The 22,195-nt window shown below is 34.7% G+C and overlaps 1 protein-coding gene across 2 annotated transcripts in view; it reads right to left on the reverse strand.

Moving 5' to 3' along the window:
• LOC149792340 (uncharacterized) overlaps positions 1 to 22,195 on the reverse strand; it is a 114,353-nt gene that overhangs the window by 34,012 nt on the left and 58,146 nt on the right. For both annotated transcript variants that reach the window (XM_089970915.1, XM_089970914.1), the window contains exons 2-5: positions 14,099 to 14,314; positions 13,570 to 13,633; positions 8,888 to 9,049; positions 1,553 to 1,662 (exon numbers count right to left, since the gene is read on the reverse strand). In XM_089970915.1, coding sequence (XP_089827041.1) covers positions 1,553 to 1,662; positions 8,888 to 9,049; positions 13,570 to 13,633; positions 14,099 to 14,163 — 401 coding nt within the window. In that variant the 5' untranslated portion in view covers positions 14,164 to 14,314. The remainder of the gene's footprint in view (positions 1 to 1,552; positions 1,663 to 8,887; positions 9,050 to 13,569; positions 13,634 to 14,098; positions 14,315 to 22,195) is intronic.

The following is a 22,195-nucleotide window of genomic DNA, read 5'->3' on the forward strand; positions in this document are numbered from 1 at the left end:
AATTGCTTCTTGCACTTCATGATCAAAATAAAATATACCTAAATATAAGAGAGATATTTCAGCCATTAAAGTTATTTTGTACCTTACTGCCTCTGTTGAGCTGACACTTTTATCAAAAAGTGAAAACAATAATAAATTTTAGTAAATGAAAACTACCATTATTAAAATATATACCATGCTATTTCAATTTCAAAGCTTAAATATTCACAATATTTATATCCACAAAGACTCCATTTAGGGTAAATCCCACAATGACCATTTACCATGTTGTGTAATTTTCTTTGCAAGTATAATGACCTCTCCATTTCCAATAAACAAGATTAGGCTTTATCACAAAGTGCATGTATGCATTCTGTAGATAGGTAACATTCAGTTTTGATCTTTGCTCGTGCAGAAATAATGTTATTGTGTGGAAACCATTAACATTCCCTCATTCATTGTGACCTTGACTTTTGACCTCAAATATGCTTCTTTACATCAAGAGCAAGCCAGTCACACAGTTTGGTGACTTTTGATGGTGGAGAACTTGAGTTATTGTGCAGTAACCATTTTTCTTCCTTCATTCATAATGACATTGACCTTCAACCTTTTGACCAAATATTGATAGGATTCTTCCTTACACCAACTGCAAGCCATCCACAACATTTTGGCAAATGAAGACGGTGGAGAACTTTAATGTCTAGAAACAATTCTTCTTTTCTAAGTATCAGTGATCTTGATCTTTGACCTTTTGACTTTCAAATTTCCAGGTTTCTTCCCTATCCTAAGCAAAAGTAATACACAGAGCTTAACTGAGGTAAATGCTATGTACAACTTAATTTGCTGTGTGGAATACAAAAGTTAATGGACAAACTTAGTCATATCATTATATATTCCACCAACCATAATGGCAGACATATAAGAACATAACTTTGTGAGGGTTTAAAAGAACGATGCATTTTAAATGCAAGTGTGAAGGGTATAGTTACATGTATCAAATGTTTTAATTTTGTCCATAAGAGAAGCTTATGTGTATGACTAAAGTAGAAAACAAATAGTGGGTGTCACTGAAGTAACTTCCTGCAGGAAAGCTCAGAAGACAAAAACGTCCTGAATGAGAATATCAGTATATTTGTGCAACATAAACTTTATATCCATCATCAGAAAAAGTAAAGAGGAATCCTTCCAAAGAAAATGGTTAAACAGTTCCCTCATTTAGTTTGGAAAGTTCTTTCATTCAAATAGTAAATGAACAAGATACTCACTGTATTCACTGTTGAGAAACCTGTGCTGGTAATAAAATCAAATTCTGGAAATCAAAGTGGTAATGTACTTAATGGAATAAAAGTAGGCAATGTGTTCACAATATATGATCTACAGTCATGGGTTCAATCCCATTTCTAGCACAAGCAGGGGAATGTGGATGCCACCCAAAGTAAGTGGTTTCTTCTGCTTTTTCAGGCTTTTGTCAAACATCTGGACTATCTCAAGTTGGAGCTAAGTCACTGTATATGCTATCATAACTTGTTTATTTGTCATAAAATATAAAAAATGCAATTAAATTATTACTTACTCACTAATGGCATCATATTGCTCCATCTTGTGCCCAACAGACAACACCTGCAGCAACTGTTCCTCTCCGTTTTCACCGAAAACTCCCCCAGGAATTGTCAACAGGAATTTCTAGTGGGGGGTACGGGGAAAAAGTGTAGAGATTAATGCTTGGAACATAACTGGAATTACTGAGTACCAAAGAATAAGCCCAAAGTGCACAAATATTTTAGACATATTTCCCTATTTCCAAAGAAAAGATGAAAAAAGTATGACACACGTACTGCTGTATTTCATGCAAAAGTTTGCACACTTTTTTGATTGTTGTTGTTGCAAAGTATGAAAAATAATGTGTAAAAAATGAACTTATATTGATCCAACATAAACTGAACTAACAACATCATGCATTAGTATACTATGTTGTTCAGATTAACTTTTACAAGAGCCCTTGTGTTCATCATACATTTATCCTCAAACCTCATGGTCCAAATAAATTATTACAAAGATTTAAAATTCAAACCATTTATATCCACGTGTCCTCCATTTAGTTTAAATCCAAAGGACAATCAGATATGCAGCAAAACTAAGCCACCTTAACAGTTAGCATGCAGTGTTTTGTTCTTTGCCTGGGAAACACCAACATTAACCATTGAAAATCAGTAAGTGCATGAACACTTCCTCAGACAAGGCAGCACTGGGCCTCATCTATACTTTAGTCAGGCTTACTTGTTACTTTGTGTTCAAAGATTAGACAGTTCTGTCAGTGAATACAATGGTGTCACTGGCCACCAAACTCATAACAGTAGCACCTGGCATACACCGTACCATATACATCAACATATACGCAAATCATACATGAAACAAATATTGAAAATATATACCAAGCAACACAGTGGTATACATTCTAAATAAATACATTGATTGGCAAAAAATGAGCAGGAATGATAGGTGGCTGTCTATAGAGAAATGGTATTTAATATTTTGTACACCAAAGGCAGGGATTTAAAAATGTTATAAGAATGGACTTGTCTTTGGGACACCCGAGTTTTTACTCAAACATTATATCCCAAACACACACACACACACACACACACACACACACACACACACACACACACATATATATGATCAAGAAGATTGTTGAACTATTACACCATACCTGCCAGCTTTTTAAAAGCCAATGGGGAGATTGAATAAAAAATAGGAGGATTGGGACCTAAAATAGGGAGGTTTTTATGCAGTATTTTTCAAGTGTCAGTTTCAAATAATATTGACTGATTTTCCAGGTCCAATATGCTTGAAATTCGCAAATGATATGCCACAGGCACTTGCAGAAAAAAAAATTGGGGGGGGGGGGAGGAGGCAAACATGTAGTGGTCAGTCATTAAATTGTATGGATGCAGGCCTATAAATATTCAAAGGTACTGTTTGCAAGTGCCCATTGGACATGCTGTATTTTCTCTCAGGATGTGACCCCTTTTCATATTTTGGAGATGCTCCACTGACAAGGCCATGGACAGGGACAACACATGCAGAAACATTTGCCATTGCTTCTAATTAAACAAAAGTGGCAATGGTGATAGGAATTCTTTTCTTAGCGGGCTGAGCGAGACTGTGGAAAAGGTATCCGTATGCTCTGCAAGGTCAGAGACTTTGTCAAACCATAGACTGCAGAAGGGATAACCATATGTCTTCTTGCAATGAGGGCAAGATAAACAAGTCTGGTGCATGTCCCCAAGGGACTTTCTGTGACCACACCTATTAATGCCCTCCAAATACACGTACATTGTTACCAGCTGAAAAACAGACTTTATTTACAAAAGCTAAAAGTAACACAAGGAATGTGTAGTTTAAGTTTACATTAATTATGATAATTTAGCAAGAAGTCACCCACCTGGGATTCTCACTAATGTATTAATATATTTATCAATTTTTTTTTCCTGAAAAGAAAGAAGAGACAATGCTAAACCCAAAGAAGTAATTAAAAAAAGCAACAAAATAACAATGTCAACCAGACTTAAATAAAAACTTAAGACTACCAAAATCAGCAAGAAACCAATAGATATGATCGCTAAAATAATAGGTAACAATCAAGGGCAGCTATCCAAAATTAAACTTGAAAGGGAACCTGCGTTCAAACACCAAGTACATAAAATGAAGGAAAAAAAAGTGGTGTGCAACCTGCTTTATTGAATACAAAAATAACTAAATTCACAATAATAAAATTAAAGTCAGAATGATGTGTAATGAATAATAATATGAATAAAGTAGAATCCATTCACTGCAATGATGCAAGGACATGGAATATTCACTAAATCTAAACCCATGGTAGGTGAAAAAAAAACATTTTCCTTTAATTACCAATGTCCTTGAAAAGGAAATGAAGGATAAAAGCAAAACATACATAAAATGCTTGGGTATACAAAATGCAATAACTCAAGAAAGAGCTTAATTAAATTATCTTAAAAAATCAAGCAGGGTAGAACCAAATGTCTTGCAAGAATATGCTAAAAACAGATATTTAAAATTCACTCAATGATCTTCTAAAGCACTGGCAATCTTCTTCAATGTGGACATTGCAGACATTATGACCATGTGACCAAGAAAGAAAACAAAATGACCACCATGAGTATGTGGTTTTCCAGAGGAGATCCAGTGTTCTGAAATTTTCTGATGTACCCTAATGGGAGCATGAATTCTTGTCAAACAGTCTGGGAATTTTTTACTTGGAAAAGTACCAGTTATGCAATAGCAACAGGTATGGTATTACTGATAATAATAATAATAATAATAATAATAATAATAATAATAATGACCTTATTTAAAGAGGGTAACACAATTAGCTAAAAACTAATTTATTTATGTTAGCTGCATCTCTGAAGCCACTGGATATATTGGGTTTGGAAGAAGGAAATAGAGTGGGCATTTCTAATCTCAGCTGGAATACTATTCCAGAGCAGAGTTCCAGAGTACTGGAAACTTTTTTTTAAATAACTCCTTGTTTGGTTTGGGAATTTTAATATTAAGAGCTATCTTTTATGAGAGAGAGCTATCTTTTTATGAGAGAGAGAAAGAGAGACAGAGAGAAATGTTTAGGCAAAAACTGAAAAATTAAACCAATGACAACAGTCTAGATAGGTTTACTCATTACCATCACACTTTGACTGAAATCCTCCCATGAATAATTGTTAGAGATTAGTGTCTTTTATTTCTAAACATATCTGTCAAGTGAATCTCTTGAGTTATACTATTAACATTTAACACCTACTCAAATTAAAATCAGCCAAAAGCACTTAAGCACTCTTTGAAAAGCCAAATGACTAGAGTTGGCATGCTCGCAATCAACCTATGGCTCTGAAAGCTGGTGAATCCCCATAAAGTATAAATTGTACCATTTAAATGAAATTGATATGTTACAATAGAATTATTTATTCCTCATATGCCAAAACTTGCATTAAATAATAAATATTTACAGTATCATGTTTGCGTGAGAAAATGCATAACCTTGATGCTGACAAGATGGGAATGAGATAAGACAGATAAAAAATGTAATAGAAGAATATGGTACATACATACACTAAATAAAGGAGTCTGATGTTTTATCAATAAAGTACGGCGAAATCTCTGACAACATGAAATCAACTTATCGAGAATATAAATGAACACAAGGAGTGCAAGTGTGACCACAACCATCCGCTCGATTCGACTTTTCTCACACGTCTTTTCTCACTTCAGAATGACAAAAAGACTGAAAAACTACACATATAAATTCAAAAGACAGTAACATACCAATGCGTAACTCTCAGATGAACATCGCATGAATCCAATCCAGTGAATTAACCTTTATTTTCACCATTATTTTCTCAGAAATGGCAAGTATTATAATCATTATGTCGCTAATCCAGTCAAACAAGACGAAACTAAGGTGTAGATGAAACCTGACCCAGTACTCACCATTTGCATTACTAGTCACATGACTTCACAAATCTCAAATGAGGACATCGGAAGTCCAATATTCACGTGATATCAACAACAAACTCCTTTATACTGTTGTTGCACTGAAATTCAATTATATTAAATAAAAGTCAGACACTTTTTGTAAAAACCAGCAATATGGCCAGTCTGATTTATCAAGCAGAGATCACATGTCAACGTGGTGGTCACGTGATACAATACTCCAAATGTTGTTCTTGAAATATATAAATATGGAGAATTTTGTGTTTTTTCATTTTTGTATTTTTATTACAACCAGTATATGACTTTCATTTAATATTTTTTTTCTTTTTCTATAAGATCTGAAAAGGTGGGTTGTTAGATATGTGTACAGTACTCATGTGACTAGCAATGCAAATCACGAGCACTAGGTCACATTTCATCAATGACATAGTTTTATCTTGCCTTTCAGCATGTTAAAGACAAAACGATATTACAACTCACAATTTCTGAGAAAATAAGTAATTTTCATATCGATTTCATGCAGGTATCACTTGATCTAGCAACGTTTAAAGTTTGCTAAGCCATCTAGTAGCAGCTACACTTTACCACCACCATGTTGGCCTCTTGTGATGCTAGATTGGTTTTCATACCTTCCATGTAAGGAAAGATACAGATATCGAGCTGACTTTGAAAATAAAAGTCTACCAGATGAATCTAATCCACTGGGTGTTTGGATTGACTCAGCATATATGTTTATTGTAAGCAACCAAATAATCCATACTGCACCCTCTGAATATTCTGGTTAGAACTCAATAAATTTAACTCAAGATCAGTTTAGTTACAACTCATTTATGTGATTGTTTCGGGCGTCAAGTGGTGGCGGAAAATTCCCTTGTTTTTCCCTGACTTTCATTAATATTAGCAAAATTCCAGGACTTTTCACGGTCGGAATTTTTTAAAATCATTTCTCCTGACTTTTTCCCGACTTCCTGGTAGTGTGGGAACCCTGATGTATATGCACTGATCATGTGTAATGTTGTAATGCATGTATATGCACTGATCATGTGTAATATTTGTAATGCATGTATATGTACTGATCATGTGTAATATTTGTAATGCATGTATATGCACTGATCATGTGTAATATTTGTAATGCATGTATATGTACTGATCATGTGTAATATTTGTAATGCATGTATATGTACTGATCATGTGTAATATTTGTAATGCATGTATATGCACTGATCATGTGTAATATTTGTAATGCATGTATATGTACTGATCATGTGTAATATTTGTAACGCATGTATATGTACTGATCATGTGTAATATTTGTAATGCATGTATAAGCAGCGATCATTTGTAATGCATGTATATGCACTGAACACATGTAATATTTGTAATGCATGTATATGCATTAATTATGTGTAATATCTGAAACATCAAGATTGTGATTTTTATGCATTTTGAAACATTCTCATATATTAAATAGTAAACTATTGACAACATAAACATATTCTTATTTTATTTCCCAGCTCTACAGAAAATAGTTATCATCACTGAATTTTCAGAAGCATCCAACAGTTTGTTACTGAAAACAGTTAAACATTTTATGAACAAATGCACAGATGATAATGTAAACCTAAGCCAGGTATAGAAACAATCCAGCTTTGGACTGGAGGAGGGATGCAACTGCAAAATGCAGGGCACAGGTGATAATCACCAGTAGGTCACATTGTACCATTCTAAAATTACCAGTAGGTCACATTGTACCATTCTAAAATTAGCATATCCCTTTCAAAAACTGCAAATCTTGACAGTATCAATACTTATTTTTAGATCTGTATGCCATTTTCTGCAATATTTGATTCTTGTTACAGTGAAATGCCATCTTCAATTTTTTTTCTGCATTCCCTGACCATATCAGACATGTTTAAATGACACCAACCCAAGTGCTCAAAATATAATAGCCCAACACTCAGGGCCTCTATAATTTTGTATCTGGCCCAACTTTTTATTTGATGCAAAGTGCAAAGTGCCTGTCAGGCTTATACAAAAAACCCTAATTTGCCTGGGAAAACTTTGATCAATTGACTATCTGCAGAATTTTATTTTCATGTTGTTGAAAGACTAGTGAGTTATTAACACTGATCCTCATGCATGCCCTTATGAAGATTGTCTACTTACCATACTTCTACTGAAAGCTGAAAACTTTATTTACAAAGCAAAGAATGTGACTTATGAATAATGAACAGATTTCCTGGGTTACCTACAATTATAATGCTCACTTATCTTTAACATATATGTGACTCTACTGGTGATGGGACAAACATACAGATTTTAAGACCATCTATGTACATACTGTTTTAATGCTAAAATCTAAGCTTTTGAAAATTCAAATTTTGTAATTTAAGAATATTTTAAAAAATTGAATAAAGAAAAGCAAAACAATAATTTAAAGTGTTCTATCTATGCATGATAGAAACAAGCCAGAACCAGTCTACTGGATACTGGAACTAATCCAGCAGTCATTGAGACCAGTGCAATGACAAATGACTGAGTAAACAGATTAAGTATACATAAGAAACTACTGATTAATTTATTGTTGTAATCTGGAGAATTTCAGCCAAACACATGATGGGGGGGGGGGTATAAGCAATAATCGAACTAAAGGTGGTCAAGAATGGCTCTGAGTCTTTGATTGAAAATCAGCCATCCTTTGGCAGAGATGAGATAAAAAGGAAAGACTGCCGACAAAATAATTTTCGTACAAATATTTAAGTAATCCAAGACTGTGACAGTTAATATGCAACAATTCTCATCTTCATATGACCTCTCCATCATAGATAATGTGGGTAACTGTGCACTATGATGTAGATTATTTATACTGCATGTGTAGCAATAAGGCATTAGAATTAAACTGTCTTATAAACGCTTTCCAAGTAATGGTATTTAGAGTAGTATATTAAACCATGAATGGAATGTTTCATGTTTCTTAAAAACAAGGCTTGGTCTTATGTCAAGCTTACATTTACATGAAATACTTCAACAGTGTCAATATCAACCCTGAAACACACCCAGGAAAGTGACCATCTTGTTTTTTTGCAGATATGGGCTTCACACACAAAAAAAGAGGTCCCTTTCGTTTGTCTATCCCACCACTAAGTTTGCAAAGTAAAGTTTTAAAAATACTTAACATTGAGATTATTCTAAAATTAAGATTAAAACTGACCCTAAATTAGGGTTTGGTTTCTGACAAGAAAGACTTCACAAAAAGAGGCAAAATCTTACACATAAAATTCACATTCTTTAATACATTTAACTTCTCATAAAATGGAACATTAAAAATATACCTTTTTATTCTTAAAATTATTGTTCCAATGTTGAAGGATGCATAGCTTTAGTATCTTTGTACCTTTACCTTGATAACAGAGGCTAATGTATAGAAACTATAGTTGGAGAATATGACTGGTTTGCCCTCTGATAGTCTTTTAACAACTCGCCGAGTGTCACTGGGATTGCCAGGCCGACGAAACAAATCCACTGTATTGATACCTTCCCTTGCCATATACACCAATAAGTCCTGCAAGAGAACGGATGAATGAATATTTTCAAGGATAAGAACTAGATCACATCATCTAGAACTGTTTTCAAAATTTAATCTGTTATTATGTTCTCAAAAGCAAAATGTACTTTAAATTGTCACACAGTATCTTGCAGCATAAGCCTAAGTAACTTCAGAACCAGATGGATGGGAAGTAGTTCTTGCAGGTATTTTATTTTGGCTATTTGAATGTATATGAATTCAGGATTATCAAGAAAATTATCCTACATCAATTCTGGCCCTAGTTTCATTCACATATTCTCTTTCATTTGCTTGAATGCATCTGCCAGATCTGTGAATCCCAAATCCTAACTGATCCAGAAAGTGATCCTGATATTTTTATGTTGCACAATAAAGTCAGGAGATGATTGTTTGTTTGTTTGCTAGTATTAATATTACTTTCAACACAATACTGGCAATATTATGCTGAGGTAATAAGCTAAGTGCCTTTCCTAAGGAGATGCTGAGGAACTGACCCAAGCTGACCTGCACAAGTATCAACTTTACCACCCTTGAATCACAAATTTGTTCTTCTACCAACTGAAATAATGTGATTCCTTCAGGTGAGCTGGAAAGCTTAAAGAAAGAGTTTCAATAACATCCTGGATCAGGAAACTTTTGCAAAATAAAATGTCATAAATTTTGCATTTAAAAAAAAAAGAAGCTGTAATTGTCTTGCTTGTGCTTGCCCTGTAAATATTCTGCACAAGTTCTGGTCCCAGTTTCAATCAATCTTTCTGAACTTCTCCCTACATTGAGATTTTACATTATCTGGCTAATTATACTGAAATTTGTTTTCACAAGTGGAAACAGTACAAGGGTAAAATTGTAACCTTGTGGTATCCAAAATGTACACCTGGGTGAGAAGAAAAACAATGGAAAATTTCCAAAATTATCCTCAGTAATAAATGATATTTCTTTTCAGACGGATTAAAGTTATTATGACTTTTATTTTATTTACTGATGACTGCTAAAGTTAAATAAAAACGTTACTGCTGCAAATCATGCAAGAAAAATAGTGAGTTAGAAATGTGTTCATAGAACAAGTTGCCGAGCCACAGAGCCTGAAAACTGATCAAAATGCTAAACTTAACCAAGACTTGATGGATGGATTGATGAATGGATCAATGAACTAACTACAGTAACAATATATGCCCTCTCAATGCCATGACATCAAAACTTCAATTTAAGGAATACAACTTTAGACATTTGGTGAACTGCCAAACAATTAATATTTAATTCTTTAACTACTACAAAACTTAAGTTTCCTAACAATGATTTGGCTGTAGCAAGTGACAGTGCAAGAGTGAGGGAAACTGAAACTTTTGTTACCAACTTCTCTAACATTCAACATTTTTAGAATCTACCAACTTTTGTAGATGCAGAAGAATTATCATCTCCATTGTCCTATACAAAGATTCATCTAACAGACTGAAATATTATTGGATATCAGATTTTATTAAGTCAGATTAAGTCAATAAAATGATTAAAAACATTCAATATAAACCCAGTTGGCATGCTGTACTCACAAACTTGTGTATCAATAAAATTGTAGTTACCTCCCTTTCAATATCAGAGAAACTGCATCTTTTTATAAGCAAATACAATTCTTGATGTCGTAACATTTTAAGTAAACTGTAATGATTGGAATGCATTCTAAATTCTTCTCAAATTGTGTGTTTGTGTGTATGTATGCATGCATGCATGCACGTACATATGAATAATTTTATGAGACTTCAGTACAAACCTTAATACTCTGTGACTTGACCCTTTGATATGTACTTCTCTCATGCTGTGGGATTGATTTACATAGATTTTATATATAATTTAGATGCAGCAAAGTGCACAAAGATTTAACTGCCTGTTATTATTTTGAGCTGCGCCTTGCAACATAATATTTGCTAGAGTCATGCAAAGTAAAGAAAACTTCACCATGATATAGTGTAATAATGTTGGCAATGCTAGATGGTTACACTGAAATCATTGCTAGTTATTCAAAGTAAAGCAAACTTCATCATGACATAGTGTAATAATGTTGGCAATGCTAGATGGTTACACTGAAATCATTGCTAGTTATGCAAAGTAAAGCAAACTTCATCATGACATAGTGTAATAATGTTGGCAATGCTAGATGTCTATATTGAAATCACTGCTAGTCATTCAAAGTAAAGCAAACTTCATCATGACACAGTGTAATAATGTTGGCAATGCTAGATGTCTACACTGAAATCATTGCTAGTCATGCAAAGTAAAGCAAGCTTCATCATGACACAGTGTAATAATGTTGGCAATGCTAGATGTCTACACTGAAATCATTGCTAGTCATGCAATGTAAAGCAAGCTTCATCATGACATTAAACCCTTCATATATGGCACATGATACTCATGGTTTAGCAGGAGATAAAAAAGAACTGGCTGATTTGGTTGAGTGCCTCAACACAACTTCCACAGCATACGGTATGGAGATTAGCACCAAAAAACCCAAACTGATGACAATCAACACTAACGACATCAGTGGAGAAATAAAGGTCAGTGGAAAGAAGCTGGAAAGAGTCACAAGCTTCAAGTACTTGGGATCAATTATCAAAGATGAGGGCTCCAAACCAGAACTACTTTGCAGGATTGCCCAGACAACAGCAGCAATAATAAGGTTGAGACCAATATGGAAAGATACCAACGCTGCTTTTGTTTCCAAAATAAGGCTGACGCACTCAATTGTGATATCCATTTTTCTGTATGGTTGTGAAACATGGACACTCACATCAGATCTACAAAGAAGGATTCAAACCTTCAAAATGAGATGCTACAGCAAGATCTTGGGCATCTCATACATTGACCATGTAATCAACGAAGAAGTCCACAACAGGATCCAACAAGCCATTGGATCCTATGATGACCTCTTGACCACTGGAAAAACGCGCAAACTGAAGTGGTACAGTCATGTCTCAAGATCATCTGGACTGGCAAAAACAAGAGGCAGACAGAAAAAGAGGTAGGAAGAAGATAACATTACGGAGTGGACAGGCATGGGATTTGGAGATTCCCAATGGGCAGTAGAGAACAGGGAAAGATGGAGAGAATTGGTAGTAAAGTCAAATGTGGTGCCCCAACAACCTCTTGGGTTAAGATGATGATGTTGATGATGATGATGATGATGATGATGATGTAACTAAATTCAAATCTCCCTCTTTTCCCAAACTTTGCCCTATTTTGTTGGGAGATAGGTCTCTTTACTGAAAAAGTTGAGTTGAGTGTGAACCCTGAGCAGTTTTGTGTTAGTATAAATATTTATATGCTGATAAAACCCCATATTATCTTTTTTATTCCTTGGGTCTATCCTAGAACTGACTGGTCAGTGGGGCAAATTCACATCATTTGGGGAAAAAAGGGAGAGGGAATTTTCTGAATCTATGGACAATTTACTGAAGGAAAAAGACAGGACTTAAAAATATGATGCATGCTTTTCACAAATTTGGTTGATATTTTAGCAAAATTATAAATGCATGCCACTGAATAAACACAGTTAATACACATTAATAAGAAAAGATAACTGGACATTTCAACATTTAAATGTGTGAATACAGAATATCCAGTAAGATAAGGTGTATGCAAAACAGTGTTACTGTCATTATCTTCTTTATTTTCATTTCCGAAGTTTGTAGAAAGGAGAACCACACAACTTATTATATATATAAGCTGGTTTATAAGTTATCAAAACACAGATTAACTTGCACAAACCACTGCTATGGGCATAACAGTGATTCCTAATTAATACTGCTGAGACAAAGCACTACTATGGGCTTAACAGTGATTACTAATTAATTCTGTCAAGGCAAAGCACTGCCATGGGCATAACAGTGATTCCCAATTAATACTGTTGAGAAAAAGCTCTGCCATGGGCATAACAATGATTTCAATTAATACTGTTGAGACAAAGCACAGACATAATACTGTTGAGACAAAGCACTGCCATGGGCATAACAATGATTTCAATTAATACTGTTGAGAAAAATGACTACTAATGGCATAACAATGATTCCTAATTTAACAATCTGATTAAAATCAGATATTCACTGTCCTACTTGAAGATCTGACAGCGACCACTTAGGGTTCATGTTCTGATGACCTGTGTTATTACCATAATCATTCATTTTTTCAGCCAATCAGATGAAGCCTTATATCTTTGCATTTGGGATAATGAGCAATATAGCTGAAGAGCATCAGTGCACGCCTACTGAGCTGATTCACTTGCAAATTTCTGAAAGCTGTATTTCCACTGGCTAACTCAAAGGTAACCAGAACATGACCCCCCACCAAGCGGTCACTGTCAGACCTTTACCTGGGACAGTGCAGATCTGATTTTAATCAGATTGCCTAATTTAACCAATGCTTCATCACATGTGTAACAAAAATGTGTTGGTGATCCTTCCCACCATTCTAATGTCATATTAGTAAAAGTGTCTTCATCAACAGCCAGTGATGCAGAACTATTCTATTACCATGAGAGGATCTGGTATATATCCATGCTTCAAGGTAATGGGTAAGGGAGCTCCAAACTTTATTCTGAAAAGAAAATTACAAAGATGACAAGTATGTGCATGAATTTTTAATTCTCTATTTTGCATTTGAACTGTTACTATATTAAAAAATCCATATTTTTGGAACAGGCAAATGACAAGAATAAGCATGAAAAACTTTTCAAAATTGTACTCTAGCTTTTAATATCAAATAAGTTTAGTAAATCTTGCTTAAATCATTTACTTTTGTATGCATGTATCTTCCATCTACAACGTAAATCATTTACTTTTGTATGCATTTATCTTCCATCTACAACTCGTCAAGTGTGTGTTGGTGTGAATGCAATGTATCTGGACTGCCATATCGTGACCAGATGTTGGATATATATTGTATAATCAATGGAAATACACAATCTTAACAGGAAACATGACGTCTTGATAAAAACAGTAATACTTTAGTCCTCCCCATTCCCCCCAAAAAAGATGGCCAACAAGTGAGCAAACAAATTACTTATTTTGACGCATTGCCTCTGCACTTCGGTCAGACACACATCCACCAAACACATTACGCAACATGGTCAAATAATCCAACAGGTTCCATCATCTAGGGAAGCAGCTGCAGGATAATTATTCAAAGCATGCTTCTAGTTAAAGACAGGCTTGAAAACACCTCCACTGTATCCAATCATAGCTCCTCACAAACAGTTACACTCTGAATCTGTCCTGTCTGCAACAAAATGTAAAAAAAAAAATATATACATACAGGTTAGTTTTCCTTAACCTAGTGAATAAAACAGTTAAAAATCATCCTGGCTATTGATTTCTAAGCAAGTCATAGGAAAGAAATTCAAATGCATATTTTTCATATAAGGAAAAATCATTTTAAAACCCTAAAGTGGCTTCCATTTCAGCAGAGAACTCAAAACGGTTTACTAGTAAATGAATCTTTACATGTATTTGCTCCTGATCATCTTAAATGTAACTTTAAATTTGTTAAAATGTACACAGGTACGATCCATCTCAAACAAGAAGTTGTATGTACCTAAACCAAATTCGGAGTTCTATAAAAAGTTTTGCTTTTCCTCTAGCCAAACCAACCATGGAATTCCATAGAACCTTATATAAAGTCAGCTGACTCATGCCAAGTTTTCAAAAGCTTCTTAGTCAGCATCTACAGAAACAATCATTTGTATGATTTTATATAATTGGTTCCTACTACTTATTCAACATTGTCATGTGCTCACCTATATTGCTTACTACAAGTTTGTTACTACTATTTGTACTCATCCTTAAAGCCTTGTGCATATTTTATAGTAGCAGTACATCATTTGTCTAGTTTTAATAGTCTAAAGACACCTCATCATGCAAAAATTGTCCATTATATACATATTTGTACAAATGTAATTGTAGAAGGCCTCGTGGAAGATTGGTCACTTGACCAAATGAATTTCTTCTTTAAAAAAAGTCATTATTATTATTATATTATTAAAATTTAAACACATGAAGGTCAGGGCCTACGTGCAAGCATCTTAGACCACCTGTGGCTCTTAGAGGCAGAATGAGAAACTAGTAAGTGATCGCCAAAATGCTGCCTTCACAACATTGTTGTAGCTGTGTGGGGTGGGCAACAGCTACATTGGGGAATTTGCAGGTAGAGCAAACAACAACAAAAAAATAGGTTACATATTCATTAAATTCAAATTCAAAAGCTCTCTCTAACCATTTCTGCCTCTATATCAGCCTAGCAGACTTCACAGGAGACATCCTGATATCATATTTCTATAACTGGCTTGATTGTTTCTGGTACACAGATCTGTTTCCTACATTAAACTAAACATTTGATATCTTGCTAATGAGTTGTCTAGAACCAGTTGATTTAAAAACATATAAATGATTATAATATATCTGATCAGACTCACACTCACTTTCAACCTCTTCCTCAAAATATAAATGTTAAATAAATGTAGTTTAAGTGTAAGGGTTGGCAAAGATTGTCAGAGTTCAAGTATAAAATTCCTATTTCTTTAAAATCTATATAAAAGATATTCTTGCTAATTAGATAAACTTAATCTACTATCTTGTTTCTAATATCATCAGCATTTTCAAAATCTAAAACTAACTGTAAGGCCTGTAAATAATCATTTAATTAATCTGCATAAACACAAATGCCTGTTTTCACTTATATAGACCATAGAGCTAGACCTGTTAAACCAAATGATTAATGTCCATAAGGCCATGGGGTGAGTGTGCTGTAAAGATTCTGCTTGTATTGTTTTGGAAGATGTGGATTCTGTTCAACATGACTATGTACAAGACAAGAAAATTGGAAAACAGTTAAATCATATAAAAAGTCCCTTCTACAACATCCTCCAAGGATGAATAATTAAGACAGCCCCATGATGCAGTGAAGGTTTGAACCTCTTACACATTTAGTTTCATAAAATAAAATTATATACTGGTTGTTGTTGTTGTTGTTATAGGGTTTAACACCATTTTTCAGCACAAGATAGGCTATATATGGCGGCCAGTATTAATGGTGGAGGAAGAATCCGGGAAAACCCCAGAAAGAACCACCGACCCACGAGAAGCTACTGGCAAGCTTTCTCACATATCCACATTGGCCGAATCCAGAGACACGAACCCCCCCCCAGACAGAGGTGAGATGGCAGCGATCCGTGACGGAGAGTGCTTTAGACCACTCGGCCACTCGAAGCCCCTAAATTATATACTGGTAAGGGACTGAAAAGTCCTATTGATGGTAGTGATAATCAAGCACGAGATGGTGGATGTTGAAATATCAACAGAGTTCCTAAGAGAAATGAAAATACTTATCCTGCCCTTCCTTTTCCCTTTAGAGGCAACAGAATCATAGTACCTTAATGGGCATAAAAACCTGTCTTGATCATCCTCAGCACAGATTCAACTCAGACTGGGAATCTCTGGGGGTAGATGGGCTAATGAAACTAACTTATGTTATTCCTTAAAAAAATCCTGGTTGACAAGACATAAAGCTTGCTCCATCTTCTCGCAGATGCCAGCCAAAATGAGCAAAAACAGTCTGAGTGTGATGTCCTAAAATGTGAACTCAAAGGGGGGTGTTCTCTGAGGTTGTTCAGCTAAGAAGTTCCAGACCTCCATGCAAAAGAGAAGGGAAATTATGCCTCTTTGATGGAGCACATAAAATACTGACCACTTACTCACTCAATGCACCCTTGCAAGCATAGAAATATGGCTTTCATTTATATGCTGTTCATGTGAAGGGACAAACTGTCTCAAGTTCATTGATCTGAAGGAATTACACCCTCTGGCTAAAAATAAGCACTCCAACTGGAATCTGACATTTCAGGGAACATATACAAGTGGAGGATGGATTCATGCATAGGGAACACAGTCAGCAATCTATCCTGATTCATCAACTAGCACAAGTGGTGATGACAATCTGGTCTTAGTAGAACGAAAGCTTGTATAGATTTGTGTGTGTGTGGTTTTCACCTTGCAGATGTCCTAAGGAAAACAGCTGCAGCAGTACTCAAGGTTTGCAGTAGGGATAGAAAACAACAAGCAGAAAATGCTGTCTTTGCTCATACATGTCTAAAAAGTTCCAGGATTTACTTATCTGATCTCATGGGTTCTGAACTAAGTTCTGGTTCATGTTGAAGTTCATCCCCACATAAATGAAGTACTTAAATGAAATGAGCTCTGCCTTTTCAAGAATGGGTAAAAATAAAACAACCAAGTTATTCTAGTCCAGCAACAGAACAGACCCTGATGGATGGACAGTACCTGAACAATGTGGATAAACCAGTTGTCAAAATACTGGAGAACTGGAGTTCCCAGTAATCAGAAATATATAGAATCAATGTTGTAGTTTGGACAGAGACAAGGAAATCCCAGTAAAAGGGGTTACATTATTTGTCTCCCCACGAGGCTTGCCAAGTAGGGAGACATATAATGTAACCCTGCGACTGGGATGTCCTTGTCTCAGTCCAAACCACAATGTAGATTAATTTTCTCACCCAATATTTTCCTTTAAAGAAAAGAAGAACTCTTCACTAGTGTAATATAGTTCATGTGCAAATGTTTACATGTGGCTCATTAATACAAATATGTTAATGAGGGCTGTGGTGTGACCACTGCATCCAAAGTACAAAGTTTATATGCATGAGCAAAGAAAAATAACAACATAAAATGTTGCACAGTAATGAGGAATAAAATGTCGCACAGTAATGAGGTATTATCACATTTAATATATGGATGTTATATGAAACAACAAATAATTTATATTTATTACAAGAAACTGTTTCATTTTCATCAGTTCCAATTTGGAAAAGTTGTATTGTAAATAATGAAACAAGACTGGGTATTCAGTTCTACTGTAGTTATACTTAGTACAAGCTGTAACAAAGAGTAACATGTTGCATTAGATTATTCATGAGTAATTAGGGATCTGTCACTATTGTATATAGCTCTCCTTTTCTTTGAAGGAGGTGAAACTGTGACATACTTGTGTTGTCCTTAATACTGATTGTAAAATTACCCCCATGTATAAAAGACCCTCCAAATATGGACCCTAGCAGATAACAATGTGCTAAACTTTCAAGTTAACTGATTCTTTGAAAATTTACTTTTCTTTCTTGGAAATATGGCAAGTGCTACAGTGAAATTTGCTTATGAATTGATGTGTTGATGGATATGTTGATGGATAAGTGCATTATTTGTCATTAAATATTGTAGGCATATTTTTGATTCGACTGGGGCACAATGGAGATGCTTAACAAAATTAGAATAAAGCATATTATAACACATTTCTGGCTGTAAATAAGTTTTCCGAAGTTGTTAAGAGAGTTGGGAGGCTATGAAGTATATAGGTCTATAATCTATGTGCATGGATCAGTGTTTTCTGGCATAGTTCATTTCACACAGCATTGAGAATTTTATCCTATCTGTAGCACAGTCAATTTTCAGGTCAGCGTTATTAAATGTAGCTAACAGTATATAATTTGTTTCACACAAAGTATTTACAACTAGTTAGGTAGCTTTAGCTACATTTAATGATGCTGACCTGAACATCTACTGAGCTAGGCCTGCACAAAGGATAAAATTGACCGTGCTGTGTGGATTGAACTAGCACAATACCAAAAAGCTTGACACTGTATGCGTGTGCATCTTTGTCTCTCTCGAAATGTTTTTGTATGGCGTGTTCTCAAAGATGGATTGACCTTAAGTTACAATGATTTTGTTATATATTTGTTGTTGTTGTTTGATTTTAGAACAACTACTATGTCAGGCAAAGCAGAAGACAAGAAGGCTTTCTTTTTTAAAAGTAGTTCCGAGCGTGTGGACACCTTGACTCAGACGACTGGTCCGAGATGCCTAAACTGAGATAAGAAAAGTAAGTTTAGCAAATCAGCTAGATTTTTGCAGATGGATTCATTAACACATTAACCCCTAGTGACAACTTAACGAGCAGGAGGTAGTAGCCTACTGCCGAGCTCTTTAGCATCATGGTCATGCATGAGACACTAAAGTGGATGATATTATAGAAAGGTAGACAGATGTAACTCTACAATGATACCAAATAATCTGGAATATCTAGATGCACTACAAAATACAGATCAAAAACCCTCATTTTTTGGACCCGACTTTTCTACCCAAAATTCACCCATGGTCGGAATCCAATTTTGTGTCTGGATTTTAGACTTTTTGGTCTCAGATCTAAGGCAAACCGGTATGAACTGCAAACAGACAGATGAGCCTTTGCAAAAAGTAGGATAAAATGAACATTTGGAATAAAGATTGGTCTCGATATAAAAATAATGGCTCTGTTTAGCAAAAAAAAAAAAAAAAAAAGAACTTTAACTTTTACCTTTCTGCTCATGCACGAGTCAGATAGTCAATGAAAAACAATGTTTTTAACACAACTAGGCAGTATGTTACTGAAAGATCACCAGGGATTTGGTGTTTTCGGATCTATTCAGAAATAGCTTTCAAAATGTGTTTCCTACTCTATTTTCAAATGACAAAAACCTCCAGGGGTTAATCGTTAATGTGTTAATGCCTCCTTCAGCATAATGAAGCAGCTGAGGCGAGATCAGCATAAGAAGCTATGCTAACTAATAACTGGACATTTTGATCAACAGCTTCAATTGACCTTACGCCAGAAGGTAGATCGCTCTGCCCACCAAACACGTGACTTGACAACCTCTTAACTTCCGACAAACATTCTGTGAAAATGGCGGGCGTGATAACATTAAAAGATATACCAGTACCAGACGATATTGGTGAGCAATATTTGTCATATGAAACAACATTGAGACAGAGACAGAAAGCAAGAGCATTTATCCATCATTTGCACTTCTCTAAGTTACGTCGGTATGCGGAAAACTTGCCCCCACGTATCTGGAGAAGTCGCCCCAGAGTGGTTGGAGAAGTCGCTCCAATTGGTTGGAGAAGTCATCCCAAAACTTGTCACCCAAATAACCTTTTTATAACAGAATTAAGTCATCTTTTACGTGATTCATATATATATATATATATATATATATATATATATATATATATATATATATATATATACGAGATCACAAAAGAGATGTTAACTAAATTAAAGCAATATCATAGTAATATTTATAAGGACAAAATTAAGTTTGTATATAATCTAATGAATGATGACAGTATAGTGATTAAGAAGGATGATAAGTCAAACACTATTATTATTGTGAATCAAGATGATTATGTTAAAGAAGTGAACATCAATTAGAAATTAAATTAAAAATTTCAACATGCATTAGTGAGATCGCTAAAAATAATAATTCTATATGTGAGGAATTTGATACTTTCCCTCTTAACATATGTACACCTCAATTCTACATATTACCCAAAACTCAAAAAAATCCTCACCGTAACTTACCTATAAATTATCCAGGATGGCCCATTTTATCAGGCTGTAGTTCATATACTGAAAACCTATCCAAATTTATTGATAGTGTTTTACAACCTTTAATGAAATCACTTCCTTCATACATTAAAGATACAACTACTTTCATTAAAAAGTCAAAGTCAAAGTCTATTCCACATCTATCTGATAATTTCAATCCTGGTATCATTAGATGTAACATCACTATATACCAACATTCCGCATGCAGATGGTATTGAAGCGTGCAAATATTTTCTTGATAACAATCCTAATAATAGCTCACTATTTAGCAAAGATATTTGTAAAATAATAATAACTTATCTTGGAAAATAATTATTTTCAATTTAATAATACGAATTACATACAGATAATGGGTATTAATATGGCTCCTATATACTCATCCCTTTCATGGGTGAATTAGAAAAGGATTTTATTCAAAACGAAAAGTTTAATCCATCTCTTTGGTTCAGATTTTTAGATGACATATTTATGATCTGGAAGCATTCAACTGAAGAACTGAAAAAAATTATCGATATACAATAGCCGAGTTGATATCGACAGATGCAGCTTGTCGGAGGAAAATGGCGGACGTAAACAGTGCCTGGAGGTCAATCAAGCAGAATGATTGACAGCTGGCGATAGGTCAATTGCCTACATGGGAAGGCATGCCCCAGCTCAAGCTGAAATACCCACTTGATTGGGGAGGTTTAATAGGTCACTTCAGGAAATGTACATTCAATTCACTTGTAACACTACTGAGTAAGTCTTCAAAATGAATTTTCCCAATGTTGCATATATTATCTTGACCATGGTTCCCATCAATGTAAACTGGTAGACTTTTGAAAGTTGTTGTAGTATTCTGTTTAACTTGCTTCCAGAATTCACAGTCAAAATTTCAAATAATTTGGGCTAGCAAGTCTGCTCTGTTTTACTTCTTCCTTCTTACAGATTCTAAGAGCGTACTTAAATTGTGTTCTTCTTTGGCATGTTTGGTTACTGAGATGGCCATGAGGAGGTTTACCGTTATCATGCCACGTAGGGTAAGCATATTGTGCAAAGTCATGTAGTTCTTTGACACAGTCATTCCAGCCTGGTATAATCCGGTGATCACGTTTGGACTTACAAGTCAAGCTATTATCGGAGTTCGACAAAGCTTTTATCATATTTGTGTATAATTTACTATAATCCATTAATGTGTTTCATATGCACCCGATTAATACAGCCATTATCATTACAGACTGCAACATATTGTGGGATCTCTATCTTGTTTAATAAGAATGCAGATGTCTAAGTATAATTCCATTTCTCATCAGCAATTGATGTTGTATTTCAAGGTTAAGTTTACTGGGGCAAGAATCATATCTAGGAAGTAGATCAGTTTTTATAGTCATTAAAGTAGAATTATGTGCATTATTCACATATCATTTATAGCGGAATGAGCAGACTGTGTAGAGACAATGATCCAACCAAGAGACTGTATTGTGTGAATCACTGAGATATGTAAAATTTGTTTTGCAGTCTACTATTAGTTTTAAGTCCGTTATGATACAATCATATTCATCACAAAATAGGCGAAGTTCATCTCCAAAGGCAGTGGTTTTGAGTGTATATTCCAATCTCCTATTACATAAACATTTAGAGTGTTTGCATTTTCTACAAAAGAATTAATTTTCCCTAAATAATCTACAAATT

This window comes from Sinohyriopsis cumingii, chromosome 9 (genome assembly GCF_028554795.1).
Source record: "Sinohyriopsis cumingii isolate HCF-2022 chromosome 9, ASM2855479v2, whole genome shotgun sequence".
NCBI classification, from domain to species: domain Eukaryota; kingdom Metazoa; phylum Mollusca; class Bivalvia; order Unionida; family Unionidae; genus Sinohyriopsis; species Sinohyriopsis cumingii.